Source organism: Rana temporaria, chromosome 4 (assembly GCF_905171775.1).
Source record: "Rana temporaria chromosome 4, aRanTem1.1, whole genome shotgun sequence".
NCBI lineage: Eukaryota > Metazoa > Chordata > Amphibia > Anura > Ranidae > Rana > Rana temporaria.
Window position 1 is genome coordinate 287585083 of NC_053492.1, and position 27100 is coordinate 287612182.

General features: G+C 42.3%; 1 protein-coding gene across 1 annotated transcript in view; it reads left to right on the plus strand.

Annotated features, from left to right (window-relative positions):
• Window positions 1–27100, plus strand: part of LAMA2 (laminin subunit alpha 2) — a 1029834-nt gene that overhangs the window by 279993 nt on the left and 722741 nt on the right. The window contains 1 exon segment of the mRNA XM_040350410.1: window positions 10736–10978. Coding sequence (XP_040206344.1) covers window positions 10736–10978 — 243 coding nt within the window.

Here is a 27100-nt window from a genome sequence, read left to right on the forward strand (position 1 = left end):
GGAGCCGGAATCTACGATGGACGACTACGAGGTGAGTACGGGGTTAAAAAAATCGGGACAGGCATACTGTAGCTCGCGCTACAATGCCTGTCTCGATGGTAAAATCAACTACGAGAGGGTGAACTACCGCTTTAAATAGGGTATGGCCCACCAACCATCACTGTAGCTCCTTTTAGCTTCCTGTGTTCCCTCACTGGTAGGGACTAGACCACTGGCAGTAGTGCCAAAATTAACTTTTGCTTCAGGGGGTTTAGACCACCCCAACTTGTTCAGGCTGCCCCTTAGTAAGTCTGTGTTGTGCCTCAAAAACCTGAAGCACCCTGACCCATACTGTCCGCAGGCCACAGCCACATGCCTGACGGACGGAATGTTCATGTTTGTCTAGAAGGCATTAATGCCCAGCACCATGGGAATTGCAAGATTAACTGGGCCATGGGTCATGACTAATCCGACCCGCTCCCCCACTTGTTACTTGATTTGAATATTTACCCAAGTGATGCCTTCAGCTAGGATAGGCAGATTATTTTCTTTCAGTTACCCACCAACCTAGGGAAAATGTTCTTTTTGCTGCAGTTTATCACAAATATTGGTACTAGTTAGTTGCATGTCACATTACAACATCTTGGTTCACACCAATATATTGGCTCTATCCCCTTCTTCATCCAACAGGGGGCAGGGGTTGGTGGGGGGCACGGTTTACCATCTTTTCCCTGGACACTGGATAACCTTGTCCCAGCTGAAAGGTAGTCTGCACAAACGATTGGTTTGCATTCATTTAAGGTACATTTTTTGTACAAGGATTGCTCTTTGGGCACTTGCAGGATTTTGGTGAGCATCTTCCTTTACAAAAGAAATATGCTAATCCAGCTTCTCAAAACATGGATTTTGTAGGCACAGCATGAGGTGATAAGTATAATTATTTTTTTTTGAATATACATTAAAATACAACAATCATGAGAAGGGGGTGGGGAATATTAGAAGTCATTCTCCATCTACAAAGAGTCAACAGACACCCAATCCAATAGTATGGAGACAAAAAAAGTCACAGCGTATTGCAGGGTATATTGGAGCCCACCATTGGGGTCAAAATTTAAAAGATTTCACAAATTTGTTCCATACTCAAACATCAACGTGTTTCGCAAGATATGCTTGCTTCTTCAGGACTGATTTGGTGGGTGCTGAGTGACTTTGAATGCAGAGGAGAGAACCATGATGCCCAGAGAGGAGAGAAGACACACATTGGGTATCAACAAGGGAAGGAGACGCGGGGAGAGTGGAATTCCCCAGAAATAGGGAATTCCTCTGATAGCAACAGGAGCCAGCCAAAAATATCAAGATATGCATTTAGAATATACATTGTTGTATTACATAACAGGTTCCAATATCTGGCTGGAGAATAGGGATGAGCATATACATATATAAAGCCTAGTATATATATATATATATATATATATATATATATATATATATATATATATATATATATATACTCTGCATCTAATGTAGATTAGATATTCAGTGTACAATCTATATTCAGGCATTACAGTATTTGATATATATATATATATATATATATATATATATATATATATATATATATATATATATATATATACTGTATATACAGCCCAGTATATACTCTGCATTTAGTGTAGATTACATATTCAGTGTAGAATCTATATTCAGTCAGTGCAGTATATATAATATAGTGTATTGAAGTGGCTAAATGGAACCATGCACCAAAAAAAAAATTACGTTGGAGCCCCCCCCCCCATATCAGGCACTTTAGGTCTGGTATGGATTTTAAGGGGAACCCCATGCCAAAAAAAAAACATGGCATGGGGGTCCCCCAAAATATCAGACCCTTATACGGCCTACCAGGCCACATGCCCTCAACATGGGGAGGGTGTTTTGGAGTCCCCTCAGAATCTGGAAACCCATGTACCCCTACCCATTCACCCAAAAAAGTGTAAAAACGACAGGAGACAGTTTTTGGACAATTCCTTTATTTAAAAAAAAAAATTCTCCCGCGATGTTCATCCATCTTCAATCACGGCACCCGGAGGTCCATGGGAGGTTTCCCCATGACTGCTGTGATTTTGCTTAAACAGCTGTTATATATTCAAGGGCGGGGCCACCTGGTGATGTAGATGGGTAATCCCTCCCCCTCCAACATCACAATACATCACATGATGTCAGAAGGGGGCAGGGTCAGTCGGTTACGTCAGAGGGTGGCCCTGCCATGGGTATATAAGAGCTGTCAAAGCAAAAAGATGGCAGTCACGAAGACACCTCCCATGGACCGTCGGTGCCATGATTTAAGATGGTTGGACATGGCAGGACACTTTATTTTGGATAATGTCCAAAACTGTCTCTTATCATTTTTACTATTTTACACTTTTTTTGTTGAATGGGTAAGGGTACAATGTACCCAATACCCCTTCACATGGGGGGGGATCTGGGGGCCCCCTTGTGAAAGGGGGCTTTCAGGATCCAATAAGCCCCCCGCCCACAGACCCCCACAACCACTGGGTAAGGGTTAGGGATGAGGCACTTGTCCCCAAAAAACTTGGGGACAAAGTACTTTGGGGCATACCCCAAAGCACCCTCCCCATGTTGAGGGCATGTGACCTGGTCTGATACGGTTCAGGGAGGGGCACTCCCCCCCCCCCTTTTCCTGCGGCCTGCCAGGTTGTGTGCTCGGGTAAGGGTCTGGTATGGTTGGGGGGGACCCCCACTCCACCTGAAGGACCTGGTAATGGACTGGGGGGGAACCCATGCCATTTTTTCAATGATTTTTTATGTATATTGCAGGGATCCAGCAATACATTAAAGCCGCAAACAATTTTAAATGACATCCCCCCGACATGCTTTTTATAGGAATATTTCATTTTCTGTGTTTCACTTTAACCACTTATGGACCCCTACACGCCGATATACGTCGGCAGAATGGCACGGTTGGGCACAATCACGTACCTGTACGTGTCTCTTTAAGCCCAGCCGTGGGGTCCAAAGCTTCGTGACCGCGCCCACGGGACCCGTGGACCCGATCGCCTCCGGTGTCCCGCAATCGGTCACCGGAGCTGAAGAACGGAGAGAGGTGTGTTTAAACACACCTTCCTCGTTCTTCATTGTGGCAGTGTGAGTAATCGTCTGTTCCCTGATATAGGGAAAGATGATCACTGATGTCACACGTCCAGCCCCGCCCCCCTACAGTAAGAAACACATATGAGCTCACACTTAACCCCTACAGTGCCCCCTAGTGGTTAACTCCTAAACTGCAATTGTCATTTTCACAGTAAACAGTGCATTTTTATAGCACTTTTTGCTGTGAAAATGACAATGGTCCCAAAAATTTATCAAAATTGTCCGATTTGTCTGCCATAATGTCGCAGTCACGAAAAAATCGCTGATCGTCACCATTAGTAGTAAAAAAAAATATTTATAAATATTAATAAAAATGCAATAAAATGATCCCCTATTTTATAAACACTATAAATTTCGATAAACGCTTACTGCCATTTTTTTAAACAAAAATAGGTAGAAGAATACGTATCGTTTTTTTTTCGAATTTGAATTTTTTTTTTTTGCGCCGTATCTTTTTTTTTTTCGGCGCAACTTTATTGACCCGTCGCAATCCACAAAGCCCGACGTAACGTAACTTCGCGCTATGCACATCGGGAAAATGACGTCACGAGCATGCACAGTACGGCCGGCGCGATGGGAGCACGCCTCATTTAAATGGGAATCGCCCCCATGAAATGAGGAACGCCTTGCGCCGGCGGAATTTAAGTTACACGGCCAGAAATTTCTAGGTAAGTGCTTTGTGGATCAGGCACTTAGGTAGAAATTTTAAGGCAGTGTAACTTAAATTAGAATTTTGCCGTTACGCCGGGTCTTTGTGGATTTGGCCCATTGAATTTTTTTCAAAATTGTCACTATTTTTGTTTATAGCGCAAAAAATAAAAATCACAGATGTGATCAAATACCACCAAAAGAAAGCTCTATTTGTGGAAAAAAAAAGGACACCAATTTTGTTTGGGAGCCACGTCGCACAACGAATTGTCAGTTAAAGCAACGCAGTGCAGAATCGCAAAAAGGGGCAAGGTCCTTAACCTGCATAATGGTCTGGGTCTTAAGTGGTTAAGCATTATTAAAATCACTGCTCCTCAAAAAAGCTGCCGTTTAAAAAGAAACTGTTTGCATTTGCAGTGAGTGAGTGAGTAACTTGTATAGCACTAACAAGTGCAAACTAAATCGTCTCAAGGCGCTTGTATCCGGAGTCGTCCTTGTCCTTCAGAAGAGGTGGGTCTTCAGTTTTTTCCTGAAGGCACAATGGTTTTCTTCCATGTGGATGCTCATTGGTAGCACATTCCACAGCCATGGCCCCTGGACTGCAAATCTTCGTTCTCCTTTCGATTTGTAGCGGGTCTTGGGGATGCAGAGCAGGTTTTGATTCACTGACCATAGGGCCCGTCCAGGGTTGTAGTGACATATTTTCTTGCATAGGTATTGCAGGGCTTTTCCTTGTGTGCATTTGTGAGTGAGGCCTTGAGTGTCTTGAATGTCACCCAATCCTTTACGGTTAGCCAATGGAGGGACTTCAGGGACGGGGTGATGGAATTCCAAGGATTTTTTCCCATTATCAGTCTAGCGGCTGTATTGTGGATGACTTGTAGACGCGAGATCTGGTATTTAAGTAGTCCTAGGTAGAGGGAGTTAGCGTAATCCAGTCAAGCATTGATGATTGTTCCGATTACTACTGCTGTGTCCTTATCCGGGATGAAGGGGATGAGCCTACGTAGCAGGAGTAGGAGATGGTGGGCTCCACTAACTACTGATCCTATTTGTGCATCCATGGTCATGTCTGAATCAAAGATGACTCCAAGGCTTTTGACCTTGGTACCTGGGGTGATGGTTTGTCCAAGGATGGTGGGAGGTGTCTGTTATCCTGAGGTTTTCCTTTCGATTTGCGTGGAGAAAGAGAAGTTCTGTTTTTGATCCATTAAGTTGGAGGGAACTCTCTGTCATCCAGTTATCGATCAGTAAGAGCCAATTTTCTAGTGCGCGTATTGGTCTTTTTTTTCCGGTGATACGAAGGTAGAGTTGAGTGTCATCAGCATAGGAGTGATAGAGTAGGTCCTGTTTGCTGATAATATTGAGGAGTGGGCGGAGATAGATGTTGAAGAGCACGGGTGACAGGGGTGATCCTTGAGGGACTCTGCAAGTAATTGTACATGCTTCTGAAATTAAGGCTCCAAGCTTCACTGTCTGGGATCGATTCTCTAGAAAGGATGCAAACCAGGGTAGATCCGGCTATTTCTGTGAGACGAGTGAGCAGCATTTTGTGGTCTACTGTGTCGAAAGCTGAGCTAAGGTCCAGTAGCACCAGGAGACCTGATTCTCCGTCATCTGTTGCTTCGAGGGTGTTGTCCCATATTTTTAGAAGAGCTGTTTCTGTCCCGTGGCCAGGACGGAAACCCGATTGTAGTGGGTCCAAGAGTTTGTAGGTATCTAAATGGAGTTGTAACTGTTGTACTACCACTTTCTCCAAGAGAGAAGATAGTCACCGCTCCAATTAGGTATGTGGATGAATCCGTATGCTCTCAGAGAAACCCATGTGCCGGCAATGCACGAAGCAATTGTAGAATGAAATGTTTGGACAGCCGCACTCTAGAAAAACCTTCTCGGTTGCCTTTTATTGATAAAAGTATTCAAACACCACACATCACAGCAAAGACAGGGGCATACAGCTGACGTTTTGCACTACAATCATAGCTATGAGTAAGCACTGATTGTAGTGCGAAACGTCAGCTGTATGCCCCTGTCTTTGCTGTGATGTGTGGTGTTTGAATACTTTTATCAATAAAAGGCAACCGAGAAGGTTTTTCCAGAGTGCAGCTGTCCAAACATTTCTTTCTCCAAGATCTTTGAGATGGTGTTAAGGCTTGTTACTGGTCTGCGGTGATTAGGGTCTTTGGGGTCGAGGTTCAGTTTCTTTAGGAGGGGTTTTTCTAATGCCTTCCTTGAGGGAGATTGGCACAGTACCTTCTTTAAACGATAGATTTATGAGATGTGTTATGGTCGGCAAGATGTCGGTACATTATTTCAGAAGTTTTGTGGGAATAATATCATTCGGTGATGTGCTGTCTCTGAGGTTTCTGATGATGATTTTGGTGGCGTCGATGGTGATTGGGACCAGACTCAATTTCGTTGCATGTAGTGTATTTATATGTCTTTTTTCTTCTTGTTCCTGTCGATAGGTGTTGGTTGTTTTTTTCTGTTCAATTTTTTCCCAAATGTTTTCAATTTTGTCGATAAAAAAATCAGATAATTAATTTCAGAATGCTTGTGTTTCGTTTGCTGGGGGCTCTAGGCAGGAGGGGTTCATGGTCTGTGCGACTAGTTTGAAGAGTTCACGGGGCCAGTTCAGTGCTTTTGAGATGGTGTCTGAGAATTGTTATTTTTTTTGCTTTGAAGATCACTTTGTGGTATTTCTTAGTGAGTAATTTGTATTTTGTGTGGTTTTCCTTAGTTGAGTTCCTTGTCCAGGCTCCTTCCGCTCTTCTGCGTTCTTGCTTCAGCGATGTAAGAGTGACATTAAACCAACCTGAATTTTTTTGCGGATGAGTGCTCTGTGCTTCGGAGCGACTATGTCTGCTGTCTGTAGTAATGTTTTGTTAAGGCAGTAGAGTGTTTCTTCCGTTGATACATGTCCCCTGGGGTAGTACCCGGGTCCCCATACATTTTTTTATGGCAATAACTTGCATATAAGCCTTTAAAATTAGCACCTTTTAAATTTTTTATATTCTTGACCCATAGACTTTAATGTTGTTCGCATCTTCGCACAATAGGAAGAATGGCAGTGCTGGGGGGAGTTATGATCAGCCAACTTAGGTGCTCTTGATCAAGGTCATCTACTGATCTGAGAACTTTTAATGGCAAATATAATCACAGGTTGTGTTACTCACTGTGTTTTCGGCTTCACTGTGTCTCTGACTCTGTGGTGCCTCGTAGCATTGACACCTATGACAAAATCAGGATATAGGGTCTCTTTCAGCCCCTCCCACTTCAGATTCCTCACCAGTCAGCTGACCTCTAGTCTCTGCCCCCCAGCCATGCTGTGAACTGAATGGGCGGATGCGAATAGGCTGAGTGGGCGATGGTGGGCTCTAAGAACAGCCCAGCTGGGAGGCCGCAGGCTCCAGGGACAGCCCTGCTGGGCAGCTGTAATAAGGCTGGGAGAGCGGTGTGGGCTTCAGGAACAGCCCAGGATTTGGTGACCCTTGGCAAATCATCATTTGACCTCCATCACAAGCAATGACTGACATGACTGATACTTGAACGACCCACTTATTATTGTAGACTAGGTTTCCCTCGCCTTTGTATCATGTACCCTCAGTATAGGATGGTCGGTGCTGGAGGGTCACCTCACAGGAGGACCCTCTTGGCTCCATCCCTCCTAACCCAACCCCCCACCTTTTTCTCCTCTCCCACCTTCCCCCTGGAAATTTTCTTCCACCCCTTATTTTTTCTCCCTTTTTCTTTATTCTCCCCCCATTTCCTTCTCCCTTCTACACCAAACATGGGCTGGTGGAGCCTGCCACCTGGAAAAGTCTAATGCTAGAAGGATCCTATTGGCCATAGTACACATAGTTCAATTTATTGGCAATTTTGGCGATACCCAATGAGGATATCTTCTCTAAGATACTCGTCACATACTGACATTCGATTTTTCCATTTTGTTTTTACCTTGATCTGGTTCTTGGAACCCTTTCTGTATCTCAAAATGTCCTTCTGTCCTTCCTTGGCAGGAAAAGAGCAAAGGATTAGTCATTAATTTTGCTGTGGTTTCCCTACAGCTGATCTTCTCTGCTTTACTGACCTACAATGACTTGTTCTGCATTGATTCTCTTTGTGGAGGTGGGCATATAGGTAGAGGTAAGGTTTTGCTTCCCCATGTTAGAGCCTGTAGCAAGAAGAACAGTGATATACAGTAGGGACATTGCCAAATCTTACTCAAAAGTTTACCTTTACAGAAAATGAGTAAGGTGAGTCATCCCACCCGGTACCACTGTACTTGAGACCGGCAATCTCCCACACTGGCACATCGTATAGCTGCTATACCAGTCCAGGGATTTGAAATCCCTGCCGATTTCTCTCCTCTTCTCCAGCGCTGACAGGACTGGCTACGTGGGTTCTGATTAGTCGGCCTATGTGAAGGCGCTGACCAATTGGAATGCCTCCTATATGTACCTTTTTTGAGGTCTGTTTAGGAGATTAAGCTTCGGGGGATTTCTGATCCCCAGACCGGTTAAAGCGGCTTTATAATGTGTCAGTGCAGGAGATCGCCGGCTTCAGGTACAGCAGGACCGGATGCGATGGGAGGGGGTCCAGTGCAAGTTCACCTTATAGATTTTTATGTAACGGTGAACTTACCCTTTAACCCGAGCAGTTTTTTAAATCGCTGTGCAGGAGTAACTAGGCACTCACATACCAGGAAGAGTATTGCCATTCTTCATAGTCAAAGTTAACATTTCTAAATGTTACTTACAGTATAACAAAGCTACTTTTCACCTTTTGGGTTCAGGCCCACTTTAATTTTCAACACATCCTCATTCAGATCTTTTATTCTTTTGGATTACAATCCTTTATCTAATATACACTATATTGTCAAAAATATTGGGATGCCTGCCTTTACATGCACATGAACTTTAATGGCATCCCAGCCTTAGTTTGTAGGGTTCAATATTCAGTTGGCCCACCCTTTGCAGCTATAACAGCTTCAAATCTTCTGGGAAGGCTGTCCACAGGGTTAAGGAGTGTGTCTATGGGAATGTTTGACCATTCTTCCAGAAGCGCATTTGCGATGTCAGGCACTGATGTGGATTAGAAGGCCTGGCTCACAGACTCCACTCTAATTCATCCCAAATGTGTTATTTCGGGTTGAGGTCAAGGCTGTGTGCGGGCCAGTTGAGTTTCTCCACCCCAAACTCACTCACCCATGTCTTTGTGGACCTTGCTTTGTGCACTGGAAAAATCCTTTAGTGGGGGGGTTATGGTGTGGGTTTGTTTTTTGGGGGTTTGTCTTGGCCCCTTAGTTCCAGTAAAGGGAACTCTTAAGGCCTTCAGCATACCAAGACATTTTGAAAAAATTCATGCTCCCAACTTTGTGGGAACAGTTTGGGGATGGTCCCTTCCTGTTCCAACATGACTGCAAATCAGTACACAAACAAGGTCCATAAAGATATGGATGAGCGAGTTTGGGTCCTGACCTCAACCTGATAGAACACCTGATGAATTAGAGCAGAGACTGCCAGCCAGGCCTTCTCATCCACAGCAATCCCTGGCCTCACAAATGTGCTTCTAAAAAAATGGTCAAACATTTTAGACACATATATAGACACACCTTGTGGCTAGCCTTCCCAAAAGAGTTGAAGCTGTTATAGCTGCAAAGGGTGAGCCAACTCAATATCAAACCCTATGGACTAAGACTGGGATGCCATTAAAGTTGTGCATGTAAATGCAGGCGTCTTAATACTTTTGGTAATATAGGTAATATAATGTATCTGTTATCTACCCATAATAGTCTGGTTCATTTGGGCAGTACATTCTTTACTTGAGGAAAACTCACCCAAGCTCTACCACTATATAGTACAATTGGTGTATAGAGTAGTCGTTCCTCTGGCTAATAAAGCTGCTTTGATGAAGGCCTAAGGCCAAAACACTTCAGTATTTTGGATGATGTTACTGCTGTAATGCTTCAATAAATATTTTCTATGGAGACGCTGTTGAGTTGTTATTCTTTACTTGACCCCTTAATTTTTTATAACACACTGTGTGAAATGTTTTTGCTTTATTAACTTATGAAAACAATAATTGTAGCAAAGAAATGCTGAATTGTTGTAGCTTCTGTTCTGATGTATTCATGCATAACTTTATAAAGCTGTTACCCCTAGGTGACCATCTTATTAAAACCTTTTTAAAAAAAGTCCCGAACAGACAGTTCTACACATTTGTAAAGAGCAGAGTCTGACCAGTGATTCTGTGCTATGTTTCCTGTAATTGACATATTGGAGAAAATTAAACCAACTGCAGGTTACCCTTAGTCAATCCCAGAAGAAATGTGGAAAACAGAAACATCTGAGATGACAGCTATGACTGTGAAGTGAATTTATGCAATGTGGTTGTGTTCATGTAAGGGGTGCTTAAGACGACATCATGAACCAAAACACCTAGAGCAGCTAGCCCAGGCTGGGGGGGGATCATGACATGTTTCTTCCTCTGCCCTCAATAGATGGCATTGAAGCAATCATAAAGTTAGCCTTGTAGAACCCCAATTGCCTCCTTTAAGAAAAAAAAACAAAAAACGATTTCAATTGTTTACTGCAGTAAAGGGAAGGCAGCAACCCCTGTGTGTATATTCTTAAACTTAATACCCTTCTGAAGTAATTGAACTGTGTGAGTGGACTTCAAGGGACTGTTTGTCTGAGGTGAGATGGCTGGAGCATAATAATGGCCACTGGAAGGGTGACAGAATCTGAAACTGTGGCCTGTGAAAGTTTCTGAGGTGACAGATGACCTAAATGGAGACCAGGATGGTAGACGCCATTTGATTTTGCATGTTTTTTGTTCTATGTAATTCTAAAATACAATTGTAGATAGATTATGACCATTAAATCATAATATGCTAATGCATTACATGCATTTAAACATACCTTTCTTTCTTTTGTAGGTTTTCCAGATTGCATATGTCATTATTAAAGCAGCAAACTCCCCTAGACCCGGAAACTGGATTTTAGAGCGATCTCTCGATGGTATCACTTACAAGCCATGGCAGTATTATGCTATCACCGACAGCGAGTGTTTAACCCGGTATAATATCAACCCACGAGTTGGTACACCTTCGTACACAAAGGATGATGAAGTTATCTGCACATCTTATTATTCAAAGATTCATCCACTTGAAAATGGAGAGGTAAATTGTGCAATGAAGCAAAGGCAAAGACTTTGACAGCACCAAAAGCTGACTTTACTGTACTCTAACTGACAGGTTTTATTTCCCTGACAGCGGCACACTGCAGGCTGACAGTGCTCTCTGATTGCCTGTAACATAACAGAGGAGGGGGCTGAATAGGAAAACACATTTACATTTCCACAGAGTACTGTTCCTGCACAAAGAAGACAGACAGAGCAGCGAAGGTGACATAGTGATGAGCCCACAAGTTCATGCTGAAAAAAAGAAAATTCATTACACTATGCAACAAATGCCAAGAATGACAGCAATGTTTTGTGACTGTTTAACAGGCTTTCATTATATCAAATAATTATAACACAAAATGTGTATGAACGTTATTTATCAGTATTAAAAAGGTTCAGATGAAAAAATATTTAACAGTAGTTAATTTATATTTAACTAATAAAACTGAAATTAATTCAAAAGATCAGTGCAGTCATATAGAAAGGATAAAGTCAAAAGTTAACTTCCATACGAAGGAAAATAAAAAACCCAGTGCAACAGATGGTACAGTAATACTGTCTCACAAGGGCATACATTTCCCAAAAAATCTGAATAATGGCAGATTAATTTCTTGATAAATACATAATCTTCTAATAGCTAACAACAGTTTATATTATTTATTGTAAGGAAAATGCATGTAGTACATATAAAAATAAAACATTTATGGAAAGAGAAGACCCACATCAGAGGCATTGCAGTGCAACAGTGTACCTAGCTACAGAATATAAAGAGGGCCCTACCAGATCAACTGCAAGAATGTTGAGCACAGATTATTTTTTTAACATATTTAACAACGTTTCTGAAAAAATTGTATCAAATGTCTGTAGGAACCTTTGTGTGCAGCAGCAAACAATCCAAACAGATGTCAAATTATCCAGAGCATGATAACAATCTCCATATTACTTTGTTTCAATCCACCAGTATACAGTATTTGTAATGAATCCCGTGGGACATTCCCCAGATTTCACTAAAATCCCAGTGTCCTGAAAGTCCGGGACATATCCTGCTTTCAGGAAATTGTTCTCACACAGGGAGAAATGATTTGGAAGAAATGAGAGTAAGGCAGGTCATACATTATGCAATTTCCTTTCTTTCCACTACATGTGGAAGGAGAGAAAATTACTTGATTCCCCATTCAACACAGTCAGTCAGTTCTGCCGACGGGGAGCACTTGGATACTTCCCTGCTGATAGAACACAATGATTAGTGTTGACGGCTATAGCCTGTGGCACTTATCATTCAGGGAGAACCCAACAGGCTGGTTGTACACAATTAGATTGATGGATTGACTTGTGTACAACCAGGGTGCCCATACATGGATTTAAATTAAGCCAGTTCCTGCTGGCAAGTTTTGATCCATGTATGGCTGTCTTTAGTTTTCCCAGATACAAAAGTGTTAGTTATGATAAGGCATATAACAAGAAAGAGAGAATATAGTTCTCCCAAGAGGGCAAATTAGGACACTATGATTGATTTAATGATTTATTAAAGTGGAGGTTCACCCTTTAAAAAAAATTCTGACATCACGCGGAGTCGCGCCATCCTACCGACAGAATGCCGGTGTTTTTTTTTTCCAGCACATACCTCTTAATCCCGATTTTTACCTCACGGCAATCCCGCGGGAGTGGGCATTCCCAAGCACTGCCTGTGATTGACAGGCTTCCGAACGGCGCATACTGCGCATCACAGGTTGCCGACAGAACCCGAACGTCGGTGCGCAGGCGCCGTATAGAGCCGCACCAACATTCGGGTTTTTTCGGCAACCTGTGATGCGCAGTATGCGCCGTTCGGAAGCCTGTCAATCACAGGCAGTGCTTGGGAACGCCCACTCCCGCGGGATTGCCGTGAGGTGAAAATCGGGATTAAGAGGTATGTGCTGAGAAAAAAAAAAAAACCACCGGCATTCTGTCGGTAGGATGGCGCGACTCCGTGTGATGTCAGAAATTGTTTTGAGGGTGAACCTCCTCTTTAAGTAGAAAACAATAATTATCGTATTTTTCGCACCATAATGCCGCGTACACACGATTGGTCAAACCGATGAGAACGGTCTGATGGACCGTTTTCATCGGACTAAACCGATCGTGTGTGGGCCCCATCGGTTATTTATCCATAGGTTAAAAAAAAGCAATCTTGTTTTAAATTTAACCGATGGATACCTAACCGATAGAACAAAACCGAAAATCGTTTGTAGGCACGTCCATCGGTTAAAATTCCAGGCATGCTCAGAATCAAGTCGACGCATGCATTGAACTTCATTTTTTTCAGCACGTCGTTGTGTTTTACATCACCGCGTTCTGACACAATCGTTTTTTTTAACCGATGGTGTGTAGGCACGACTGACCATCAGTCAGCTTCATTGCGGTTAACCGATGAAAACGGTCCATCAGACTGTTCTCATCGGTTTGACCGATCATGTGTACGCGGCATTAGACGCACCTAACCATAAGACTCACCCAGGTTTTGGAGGAGGAAAACAAGAAAAAAAAATGCAGAACCAAATGGTGTACCAAAATATTTACCAGTGCCCATGAAATGCAGCCTGAACATTGCCATCAATGCAGCCTGAACATTGCCATTAATGAATAACATTTGATTTAATTAAAAACACAGTCCACTTTGCTGCAAAGATAGTTATTGGCTACCTGCAGGAAGAGAAAGTACATATCATTGATCAGTGTACTCTGTACATTGATCAGTGTACTCTGTACAGCTCTGCACAGCACAGGGAAATGCATTGTTTCAAATGATTTCAAGGTAAAACTGTGCTACTCCTCAGTGATGAAGAGTGGAGGAAAAGGTTGGAAACATGCACAAAGAAGGAAGGAGAGATTGTCCCTGAATATGTGCTCCTGGAAATGAGAGCCAACTTCATTATCCCTGCACAGGCGTACGTCTTCGTACGCCCTCGGATCTTAGAAGCAATTCTTCGGTGTCCGCTGGGTGGCGTTCCCGTCGTATTCCGCGACGAGTATGCAAATTAGCTATTTCCGATGATCCACGAACGTACGAGCGGCCGTCGCATTCTTTTACGTCGTTTCCGTTCGGCTTTTTTCGGCGTATAGTTAAAGCTGCTATTTGGTGGCGTACGCAATGTTAAGTATGGCCGTCGTTACCACGTCAAATTTTAAAATATTTTATTTTGTTTGCGTAAGTCGTCCGTGAATGGGGCTGGACGTAATTTACGTCCACGTCAAAACAATGACGTCCTTGCGATGTCATTTAGCGCAATGCACGGCGGGAAATTTAGGGACGGCGCATGCGCAGTTCGTTCGGCGCGGGGACGCGCTTCATTTAAATGAAACACGCCCCCTACTCGCCGATTTGAATTACGCGCCGTTACGCCGCAAGAGATACACTACGCCATCGTAACTTACGGTGCAAATTCTTTTTGGATTCAAAGCTTTGAAAAGTAAGTTACAGCGGCGTAGCGTATCTCACATATGCTGCGCCCATGCAATTGTACGTGAATCTGCCCCGTAGGTTATATGACGTAGGGGATTATTTACCAAAGGCAAAGTACACTTGAAATTACACTGGAAGTGCAGTTGCTGTAGACCCGAGGGGGACATGCAAGAAAAATAAAAAATAGCATTTGAGCTTGCACATGATTGGATAATAAAATCAGCAGAGTTTCCCCTCATTTCAGATCTATCCCTCAGATTTACAGCGACTGCACTTCCAAATGCACTTTCAGTATAATTTCAGGTGCACTTTGCACTTGTAGTTTGCACTTGTAGTGCAAAGTGGATTTGTCTTTTCTAAATAACCTCCATAAAGTCATTATAGTAGTTTTTTATTTACTTTTATCACACAAAGCTCATAGCCCTAGTATTACAAAATGTATGTAACAGAACTGTCATAAAACAGAACAGATGGAATGAAGTAAACAAGCAATATTGTATAATATGTGTTGTGTAATCCCAGCTCAGTCTCTTTAACATAATGGGGACACATTGGCATGAGCAGTAATACTTCAATATCAGATGGGAAGCCCAATATAACACATATAGGGTAGGTGAATTTGGTGCAATGATAGTGCCACAGCACCAGGACAGACAATTATAGGTGAAAACACATCCTTATGAATCTTGAAATTCTCTGAAAAATAATGCAATATACAGAAAAAACTCGAAAAATTTGAATATCGTGCAAAAGTTCATTTATTTCACTAATGCAATTTAAAATGTGAAGCTAATATATGACATAGACTCATTACATGCAAAGCAAGATAGTTCAAGCCGTGATTTGTCATAATTGTGGCGATTATGGCTTACAGCTCATGAAAACCCCAAATCCACAATCTCAGAAAATTAGAATATTACATGCAATCAATAAAAAAAGGATTGTACATAGAACAATATCGGATGTCTGAAAAGTCGAAGCATGCATATACTGTACTCAGTACTTGGTTTGGGCCCCTTTTGCAGCAATTACTGCCTCAATGCGGCATGGCATGGAAGCGATCAGCATGTGGCACTGCTGAGGTGTTATGAAAGACCAGGATGCTTCAATAGTGGGCTTCAGCTCTTCTGCATTGTTCGGTTCCATGTCTCTCATCTTTCTCTTGGCAATGCCCCCCAAATTCTCTATGGGGTTCAGGTCAGGCGAGTTTGCTGGCCAATCAAGCACAGTAATCCCAAGGTCATTAAACCCAGTTTTGGTGCAATTGGCATTTTTGGCAAGTGCCAAGTCCTGCTGGAAAATTAAGTCAGCATCCCCATAGAGCTTGTCTGCAAAAGGAAGAATGAAGTGCTCCAAAATCTCCTAGTAGACGGCTGCAGTGACCCTGGACTTAAAGGGGTTGTAAAGGTAAAAAAAATTCCCCTAAATTGCTTCCTTTACCTTAGTGCAGTCCTCCTTCACTAACCTAATCCTTCGATTTTGCTTTTAAATGTTCTTATTTCTTTTGAGAAATCTTCACTTCCTGTTCTGTCTGTAACTCCACACAGTAATGCAAGGCTTTCTCCCTGGTGTGGAGTGTTGTGCTCTCTCCCTCTCTTGAGGGGGGAGGGGGCTAGCAGGAGAGTGAAGACGCTCTTTATGTTGCAGATAGAGAAATTAGCTGTGTGTTAGTTGGTGTCCTGACTCTCATGCTCGCCCCCTCCCCCCTCAAGGGAGGGGGCGAGCATGACACTCCACACCAGGGAGAAAGCCTTGCATTACTGTGTGGAGTTACAGACAGAAGAACAGGAAGTGAGGATTTCTCAAAAGAAATAAGGACATTTAAAAGCAAAATCGAAGGATGAGGTTAGTGAAGGAGGACTGCACTAAGGTAAAGGAAGCTATTTAGGGGATTTTTTTTACCATTACAACCCCTTTAATGAAGCACAGTGGACCAACACCAGCAGATAACATGGCTCCCCAAATCAACACAGACTGTGGAAACTTCACACTGGAAGTCAAGCATCTTGCAGTGTGTGCCTTTCCATTCTTCCTCCATACTCTGGCTCCTTGGTTTCCAAATGAGATGCCAAATTTGCTCTCATCAGAAAAGAGAACTTTGAACCACTGAGCAACAGACCAGGTCTGTTTTTCTTTAGCCCAGGTAAGCCGCTTCTGACATTGTTTGTTGTTCAGGAGTGGCTTGACAAGAGGAATACGACATTTAAAGCCCATGTCCAGGATCTGTCTGTGTGTGGTGGCTCTTGATGCACTGACTCCAGCCTCAGTCCACTCCTTGTGAAAGCCCCCAACACTTTTGAATGGCCTTTTCCTGACAATCCTCTCCAGGCTGCGGTCATCCCTGCTGCTTGTGCACCTTTTTCTTCCACACTTTTCCCTTCCACATAACTTTCTATCAATGTGCTTTGATACAGCACTTTGGGAACATCCAACTTCTTTTGCAATTACCTTTTGAGGCTTTCCCTCCCTATAGAGGGTGTCAATGATGGTTTTCTGCACAACTGTCAGGTCAGCAGTCTTTCCCATGATTGTGATTCCTACTAACCCAGACTGAGAGACCATTTAAAGGCTCAGGGACCCTTTGCAGGTGTTATGGCTTAATTAGCTGATTAGAGTGGGACACTTTGAGCCTAGAATATTTCACCTTTTCACAATATTCAAATTTTCTGAGATTGTGGATTTGGGGTTTTCATGAGCTGTAAACCATAATCATCACAATTATGACAAATCACGGCTTGAACTATCTTGCTTTGCATGTAATGAGTCTATCTCATATATTAATTTCACCTTTTACGGTGCATTAGTGAAATAAATGAACTTTTGCACGATATTCTAATTTTCCGAGTTTCACCTGTATTCACCTGTCAAGGAGCATAAGCTAACTCATGTTCAAATTTACATTCAAAACACTGTGGTGTGCAAATGTTTAATAATGAAATTTAGGTTTTTGATTTACTGACTTCATAAGTAGGGATGAGATTCAAGTTTGGGTTGATGTGAAGTTTGATCCTAACTTTGCCTGTTCATAGTTAACCTAAAGAACAAACCTATGGGCTTGTTCACCTCTGAGTCCTCTATAATGCATTTCATGAACTGTGATCTCTGTCAGATGGCATAGTATGGCCAATATTAGGGGTTTTCAAATGTGCCAACCCCCTTCCTGTGAAAGCCTGTTCTCCCATCAGTATTTTGTCTGTGCGTATTGGAGTTGGAGTAGATAATGGCAGCTGACAGAAGTTTCAGTTGGAGATAGTTACTGCTGCTGTACATTACAGTGTTACCTACAGAGCTATATAGTTCTTTATATTGTGCAGTAGCATGCCACTTCTACATTACAGTGAATTTGGGTATGCTGTGCTGCAAAGAGTGGAGTGTACCCCTCTGTAGTCACTGTGCTGTTTAGTTCAACATTACTGTGAATTGTATTGTGTAGCACCCATTATATTCACAGTGAGTGTGTGTGTCAGCAATAACCTCTGTTCTTCTCTCTTCATGTTCCTTCACATTTTGGTGTTTTTTGGTGTATATAAACTATATTGTCCAAAGTATTGAGACACCTGTCTTTACACACACATGCACTTTAATGGCATTCTAGTCTTAGTCCATAAGGGTTTAATATTGAATTGGCCGCCCACCCTTTGCAGCTATACAAGCTTCAACTCTTCTGGGAAGGCTGTCGACAAGGTTTAGGAGAGTTTCTATGGAAATGTTTGACCATTATTCCATAAGTGCATTTGTGAGGTCAGGCACTGTTGTTAGATGAGAAGGCCTGGCTTGCAGTCTATGCTCTAATTCATTCCAAGGGTCTTCTCTCGGGTTGAGGTCAGGACTCTGTGCAGGCCAGTCAAGTTCCTCCACCCCAAACTCGCTCATTCATGTCTTTATATACCTTGTCTTGTGCACTGGTGTGCAGTCATGTTGGAACAGGAAGGTGCCATCCCCAAACTGTTATGAGTTCCCTTCACTGAAAGTATGGGACCCCTTCACTGAAAGTATGGGACCAAGCCCAACCCCAGAAAAACAACCCCACACCATAATTTCCCCTCCACCAAATGAATTGGACCAGTGCATAAAGCAACACAGAACACAAAACTCTCCCCAAATACAGAATACATACCAGATGTTTTATGGGGATAACCCCCCAAAAAAAAAAAAGTTTGTCATTCCCCCGGGAAATCTATACCAGCCTATTCCAGCCTATTATAGAAACATAAGGGGAATCCCCATGCATAAAAAAACAAAAATACAATTTGTGAGGTCCTCCTAAAAATCTATACCAGACCATTAATCGAAGCATGCAGCCTGGCTGAACAGAAATGGGGGAGACCATGCTACAAGACATTAAACTATAACATTAAACTGTCATTTTTGGTGTGGAGTGTTGTGCTCTCTCCCTCTCTTGAGGGGGGAGGGGGCTAGCAGGAGAGTGAAGACGCTCTTTATGTTGCAGATAGAGAAATTAGCTGTGTGTTAGTTGGTGTCCTGACTCTCATGCTCGCCCCCTCCCCCCTCAAGGGAGGGGGCGAGCATGACACTCCACACCAGGGAGAAAGCCTTGCATTACTGTGTGGAGTTACAGACAGAAGAACAGGAAGTGAGGATTTCTCAAAAGAAATAAGGACATTTAAAAGCAAAATCGAAGGATGAGGTTAGTGAAGGAGGACTGCACTAAGGTAAAGGAAGCTATTTAGGGGATTTTTTTTACCATTACAACCCCTTTAATGAAGCACAGTGGACCAACACCAGCAGATAACATGGCTCCCCAAATCAACACAGACTGTGGAAACTTCACACTGGAAGTCAAGCATCTTGCAGTGTGTGCCTTTCCATTCTTCCTCCATACTCTGGCTCCTTGGTTTCCAAATGAGATGCCAAATTTGCTCTCATCAGAAAAGAGAACTTTGAACCACTGAGCAACAGACCAGGTCTGTTTTTCTTTAGCCCAGGTAAGCCGCTTCTGACATTGTTTGTTGTTCAGGAGTGGCTTGACAAGAGGAATACGACATTTAAAGCCCATGTCCAGGATCTGTCTGTGTGTGGTGGCTCTTGATGCACTGACTCCAGCCTCAGTCCACTCCTTGTGAAAGCCCCCAACACTTTTGAATGGCCTTTTCCTGACAATCCTCTCCAGGCTGCGGTCATCCCTGCTGCTTGTGCACCTTTTTCTTCCACACTTTTCCCTTCCACATAACTTTCTATCAATGTGCTTTGATACAGCACTTTGGGAACATCCAACTTCTTTTGCAATTACCTTTTGAGGCTTTCCCTCCCTATAGAGGGTGTCAATGATGGTTTTCTGCACAACTGTCAGGTCAGCAGTCTTTCCCATGATTGTGATTCCTACTAACCCAGACTGAGAGACCATTTAAAGGCTCAGGGACCCTTTGCAGGTGTTATGGCTTAATTAGCTGATTAGAGTGGGACACTTTGAGCCTAGAATATTTCACCTTTTCACAATATTCAAATTTTCTGAGATTGTGGATTTGGGGTTTTCATGAGCTGTAAACCATAATCATCACAATTATGACAAATCACGGCTTGAACTATCTTGCTTTGCATGTAATGAGTCTATCTCATATATTAATTTCACCTTTTACGGTGCATTAGTGAAATAAATGAACTTTTGCACGATATTCTAATTTTCCGAGTTTCACCTGTATTCACCTGTCAAGGAGCATAAGCTAACTCATGTTCAACTCTTCTGGGAAGGCTGTCGACAAGGTTTAGGAGAGTTTCTATGGAAATGTTTGACCATTATTCCATAAGTGCATTTGTGAGGTCAGGCACTGTTGTTAGATGAGAAGGCCTGGCTTGCAGTCTATGCTCTAATTCATTCCAAGGGTCTTCTCTCGGGTTGAGGTCAGGACTCTGTGCAGGCCAGTCAAGTTCCTCCACCCCAAACTCGCTCATTCATGTCTTTATATACCTTGTCTTGTGCACTGGTGTGCAGTCATGTTGGAACAGGAAGGTGCCATCCCCAAACTGTTATGAGTTCCCTTCACTGAAAGTATGGGACCCCTTCACTGAAAGTATGGGACCAAGCCCAACCCCAGAAAAACAACCCCACACCATAATTTCCCCTCCACCAAATGAATTGGACCAGTGCATAAAGCAACACAGAACACAAAACTCTCCCCAAATACAGAATACATACCAGATGTTTTATGGGGATAACCCCCCAAAAAAAAAAAAGTTTGTCATTCCCCCGGGAAATCTATACCAGCCTATTCCAGCCTATTATAGAAACATAAGGGGAATCCCCATGCATAAAAAAACAAAAATACAATTTGTGAGGTCCTCCTAAAAATCTATACCAGACCATTAATCGAAGCATGCAGCCTGGCTGAACAGAAATGGGGGAGACCATGCTACAAGACATTAAACTATAACATTAAACTGTCATTTTTGTTTCAGAATAAAAAAACTTTTCTCTCCCTCTTAAAACGCAGTATAGTAGGAAGGCTTAAATGACGTGCCGCATGCTTGTAATGATATATTTCTGGTTCCTTATGTCTGACATAATTCACTGTCATTATCCACTCTTGTTTTCTTCAAATGTAGCTTACTAAAAGGGCTTTAATGATATTGTCACGTGCCTGCCTGGTTTTGAACCTGGGACCTTCCTGTTCTGTGCTGTGGCTCTGTCCAACCTGCCACTGGAGGGTCTAAGGCCCCATACACACTTAGATTGTCTGCAGATTTTTGTCTTAAGATTTACCAAAATCATATAATATGAGGTCAAACCTTAATGCCCCGTACACACCATCACTTTATGTGATGAAAAAAAATTACGTTTTTAAAAACGTCACTTTAATTGACCGTGTGTGGGGGAAAACGTTGTTTTATGTCTTCTAAAAAACGACCAAAAAAAATGTAAGCATGCTTTAATTTTATGTGTCGTTTTTCAAAACGTCAACTTTTACTTCACAGAAATTGACCGTGTGTAGCAAAAACGTCGTTTAAAACTACGTTTTTTCACCCGTGCATGCCCAGAAGCTACTTATGAAGCAAGCTTCAATGAAAAAACGTGGTGAACGTAACCTCGCTTTGCTAGAACATTGTGAGAAAAACGATGGTGTGTAGGCAACTTCGTCTTTGAAAATTGAAGTTTCAAAAACGTCATTTTTTACTTCACAGAAAATGTCGTTTTTTTTCATCACATAAAGTGATGGTGTGTACGGGGCATTAGAGTTTCAATTTGTATGCAATCAGGCAGGCCCTTGCACTACATGGTTTTGGTAAATCTTAAGACAAAAATCTACAGACAATCTAATAGTGTGTATGGGGTCTATGTCTCTGCGGCATACACTCAACTTGGTGCTTGTACCCTGGGACTCTTTAGCTTCACCTGTCTTCCAGCTGTAGTGAATCTGTAATCAGGTCAGCCTTTAAATAGCAGGACTTGTGCTCTGTGCCCATTTGTTGGATCTGTTCACTGGGTGTGTGCTATACTACCGAACTGCTGAACTTCTGGACTTTGAGCTTTGCCGGATTTCTGGACTTTGAGCTTTGCCTGACAATTCTGCATTACAATTCCAGTCTATATATGACCCTGCCTGTCCCTGACCACTCTTCTGGATTCTGACTTTGTACCTTGCTTTCAAGACTTGTTGCTGACCCAGCCTGCCTGACTATGCCAATGCCTCAACCCCCCAGCCAAACTCTGGACTAAACCTCTCAACAGGTTCCCTATATAACAAACAGGCTACAATGACAGCTAAGGTTGTTAAGACTATTTCGCATCAGGGACATTTGTTTGATAATCATAAGGTGCATCATATTTCTCTGGATGATAAACTAGATTAACTGACTGCTATGATTAAATCTTTGCTCCATTAAATACTTTTTCTGAATCAGTGCAGGATCCTTTTCCAGTCCAAGCCGTCTCTTAAGTGCTCTCAAACTTCCTTTGTTTGAAAAATTTGGAGGTGATACTGAAGACTGCAGAGGTTTTCTGAACATTTGTCTCACTTGCCTTTCCACAATAACCCTGAGACATTCAGCTCCACGGCAGCCAAAATGACTTTTGTAATCTATTTGTTAAAGGAGAAAGCCTTGGCATGGGTCTCCCCTTACCTGGAACACAATGGTTCTTTGCTGCAGAATGCGGATAAGTTCCTGTTGTCAATTCAGACTATTTTTGATAAACCTGGCAGGGTTTCAGCTGCTCAAGACTCACTTTAAGACATACAGCAAGGTACTAGAACTGTTGCACAATATGATATTGAGCTTTTTACCCTGGGTGCTGAGGCTATGTGGGATGCTGGTGCTCTTCATGATGCTTTTCGCAGAGCTCTCACAGATCACCTTAAAGATGAACCTGTGTAGAAGGATCTTCCAGATTACCTTGAAAATTTCATAGAGCTGTGTGTCCATCTGGTTGTCCACTACCATTGAAGGGTGTCAGAAGAAGTCACGGACTTGCAGCTTACCTCAGCCACTGTATAGGTTGGCTCCTAACTTCAAAAGACCACCCAAGCCTAAACCTGAACCTTCTGTTGAATCCATGACACATATAGAGCCCATTGATGTCAGCTATCTCCAAAGGAAACGCTCATTGGGCCTATGTCTGTATTGTGGACTGAAAGGATGCATTTTGTCTGTTTGACCTACCTGACCAGTAAAAATGAAAGGTCTAACCCATCTTGGAAGAGCTGGATTAGACCTTACTGGTCCATCCTCTAAGACCAAGGTCACGGTACCTGCACCTTTCATTTAGCCTCAAACTCTGTATCCTGTGGATTTTGGAGCAACAGGTATAGTCCAGACTTTTGACAAGAAAAACAACATTCCCTTTATTGCTAAACCAAGACCCTTGAACATCACCACTCTGAAAGGACAACAATTAGGGAAATTCATAGTAAAATTTGAGACCACCACAGTCACACTACAGGTTGGTGCCCTCCATAAGGAAGAAATAATTCTATCACTTATTGACTGTCCATTTCTACCTGTAATCTATGGATTTCAGTGGTTGCAACAACACAATCCTTTGTTTGACTGGCTTAATGGGGCATTAACCTCCTGGGGCAAATAATGTCAGCAGAATGGTATACATCCTCTCAAGGACTTTTATACTTTGCCCCTTATCCTTGATTTGTTTGACATTCTTAAAGAAGCCATAGTCTTCACTAAACTGGACCTGCAAAGGGCCCAAAACCTGATCCCCATAAGACAGGATGACGAGTGGAAGACAGCATTCAACACCCGCAATGGACATTATGAATATCTAGCTATGCCTTTTGGGCTCTGCAATGCTCTAACCATTTTCATGTGTCTTATCAAAGAGGTGTTCAATATGTGGAATGTGGAGTTGTGGTTTTGATACATTTTGATACATTTTTGTGCATTCTGTGTTGACATTCTATTAATCTTTGTAGAGAATATTTTAGCTTTATGTTAACTCGTAAAAAGTCAGTCCAGGGGAGAGGGGAATGTTAGATGTACTAGCAGACATTAAGAAATTGAACCCAAACTCCAGCTAATACTTTATAAGCAGTTACAGCAAACAGTTTTCCTTTTGGGATAAAGGTTTTACATAAATAAATAAAAGCTGAACATTGTAAGTACCCCTACTAGTGTGAATTGGGTTGACTCATCTGTGTAACTGATCAATTCTGCTGAACAGCTTGTTCTTTAAAAAAAAAAAAAAAGACTTATTGGCTGGATAATCAGATGAAAATAGAAGAAAGCCTACAAAAAAGAAAATGAATGCAGTCATCACATCTAAGAATTGGTATGCTGCAATATAATACATGTTTGCTTTTGGGGGCAAAAACATAATAATAATTTTAAACATAGAATAAAAGTGGTTCACATTGAATAAAACATCATCATATCACAGTGTCCATAAATGTCCATAAGAAAGCTAAAAGCAAAAATATATTCCTATCAATAAATCCAAAATGGGTAAAAAAGGATCCCACCATCAACGCTTTGTGATAGCTATTTATTCTAGATATTCCATATATCACCCAGTGTTCAGTGCTCAACACTATACCGTACATGCACCAGAATTTTACCAATATTGTATTGAATGGTCTCACAGCGCATAAAGGCAGGGCTTTTTTTCTTAGAGAATAGGTTCAGGAACTCAACCATGCCCGCCACACACACATACCTGCCAAATGGCATCAAATAGTAGCTCTTCCCTTTGCATACAAACCCCTCCCTCCACTGCCCTCACCTTCTCTCCCCTCCTTAAAAGCTCCACCATTTGTCATATGTTTTAGAATATTAAGCTGAAACACCTATCTGGCTGTAGTACCTCCCAGCATACTATGCTATACTACAGTCACTTGCAAGGGTCATGCAGTAGGAGCATCAACAATTGGTCACCAGGTAAAAAATAGAGACCACAGAGGGTGCAGCCTACCACGCACCCTCTCCTGCCCATGACTGCACTGCACCCTGGGCACCTGTTCTGTATCTCCCTTGTCCCTGATCCAGTGGGATCTGTGCAGAAGATCTGACCTGTGGGAGCTACTAGGAGATAAGCTATCACTTGTAAATGCAGAAGCTGGACTTTAGTGTTACAAAGTGATACTGGTGAGCAGGGAGCAGAAGACCTGAGCCAGAGGTGGTGGAACTGAGTTCCCCCTAGTTCCTGCTGAAAAAAAGCCCTGCATAAAGGGTTAATATTTCACGGTTTCCACCACACAAGCCCATATGTCTCCACACAAGATATTCATGGGTTTTCCCATAAACAAACCAAGTAAAGAGAGAACAGCTTGTATAGAGTAATAAAGTTAAAAAAGAGCAATGTTTTTTTTTGTTTTTTTTTATTCAAATATACGCTCACACAAGCAAGGCAAAAGCATTAGTGATACTAGAATGTATGCACCTGAATGGCAAGGAGTCCTATAAGGTCCAAATGTCTGGCAGAAGTCAACAACCTTGACATCAAGCAAGATTAAATGTACCATTGAAAATGACCAAGTACAAATTGTAAATCAGCATGGATGCTCAGTTTGTGTAGGAAATGCATGTAATCCATCGTTATGCTGCTCGTGTACATAGGGGTTAATTTCCTAAAACTGGGGAGTGCAAAACCTATAGCAGCTCTGCATAGAAACCAATCAGTTTGCAGGGTTTTTTTTCCAAGCTTAACTGAACAAGCTGATGTTAGAAGCAGATTGGCTGCCATCCACAGCTGCAGTAGTTTTTTCACTTTACAGTTTTAGGAAAACAACCCCCAAAGTTTCACGGTAAACACAGCTTAAAGATGCAGAATTAAAGATATGTGGTTTGTAGTAGAGCAGTAGATAAGGAACATCTTTAAAAAACAATATTGTAGTGCTTTAGTCAGAAACACCAAATGGAGTCGTTTTTAACAGTGTGCAAAAATAACATTGAGAGCTGTTGCAATTTGTCATTTGAACATGCATATATAACACAAAGGTGATACAGGCAAGTAAAGGGATAATGTTAAACCAAGGCCCCGTTAAGAATGGAGCTGAAGGGGATGCTTGTCAATGACACAACAATATTTGCTAAACAGTTCATTAGGCTGACATTTCCCAAAACTCTTTGGGGAATGAAAGAGTTAGGAAGAGTGTGACAAGAGTAGTCCTTGACATTTAACCGGAAATTTAAAACATGGCATTTGAAGCAAATGTGTACTCATTAACAATACCCTAGAAACAAGCTTGTGTTTTTTCCTTGAATTCACAGAACCAGTCAGATGCTTATTAGCTGTGATGTTTGTGCTATGAAAAAAAAAGTAAGGTGTTTACTTTTAGGAGGATTTGTGGACTTAGCTAATATTCCATTAAACAATATGACATCTCTTTGTCATGTATCTTGATGCAACAATAAACAGCAGATGGGGATGATACATACATTTACAATAGAAAGAAGCCAATACTATCTATTACAGGGGTGCCCAACCAGTGGCCCGGGGGCCACATGTGGCCCGCGGAGCCCTCTGATGTGGCCCGCGACCTCCTGCTCTGGGATGGAATATATTAGAGTAGAATACTGCTATTAAAGGTAAGTTTATTACTAAAATCACAGGGCCAGATCCACGTAGCGGATCGTAATTTTCGGCAGGCGTAGCGTATCGTATTAACGCTACGCCGCCCCAACTTTGAGAGGCAAGTGCTGTATTCACAAAGCACTTGCCTCTAAAGTTACGGCGGCGTAGCGTAAATCTGCCGGCGTATGGGCGCGGAATTCAAATGTTAAAGATGTGGGCGTGTTTTATGTTAATTTTACTTGACCCAACGTAAATTACGTTTTTTTCTGAACGGCGCATGCGACGTCCGTGGGGGTATCCTAGTGCGCATGCTCGAAATTAACCCGCAACAAGCCAATGCTTACGACGTGAACGTCATTCTACGCAAAGCCCTATTCGCGAACGACTTACGCAAACGACGTAACATTTTCAAAATTCGACGCGGGAACGACGTCCATACTTAACATTGAGTACGCCTCATATAGCAGGGGTAACTTTACGCCGAAAAAAGCCTTACGAAAACGACGTAAAAAAATGCGCTGGCCAGACGTACGTTTGTGGATTTGCGTATCTAGCTAATTTGCATACTCAACACGGAATTCGATGGAAGCGCCACCTAGCGGCCAGCATAAATATGCACCTTAGATCCGATTGCGTACTAAGACGTATGCCAGTCGGATCTAGTCCAGCTTCAGGCGTATCTTGTTTTGTGGATACAAAAC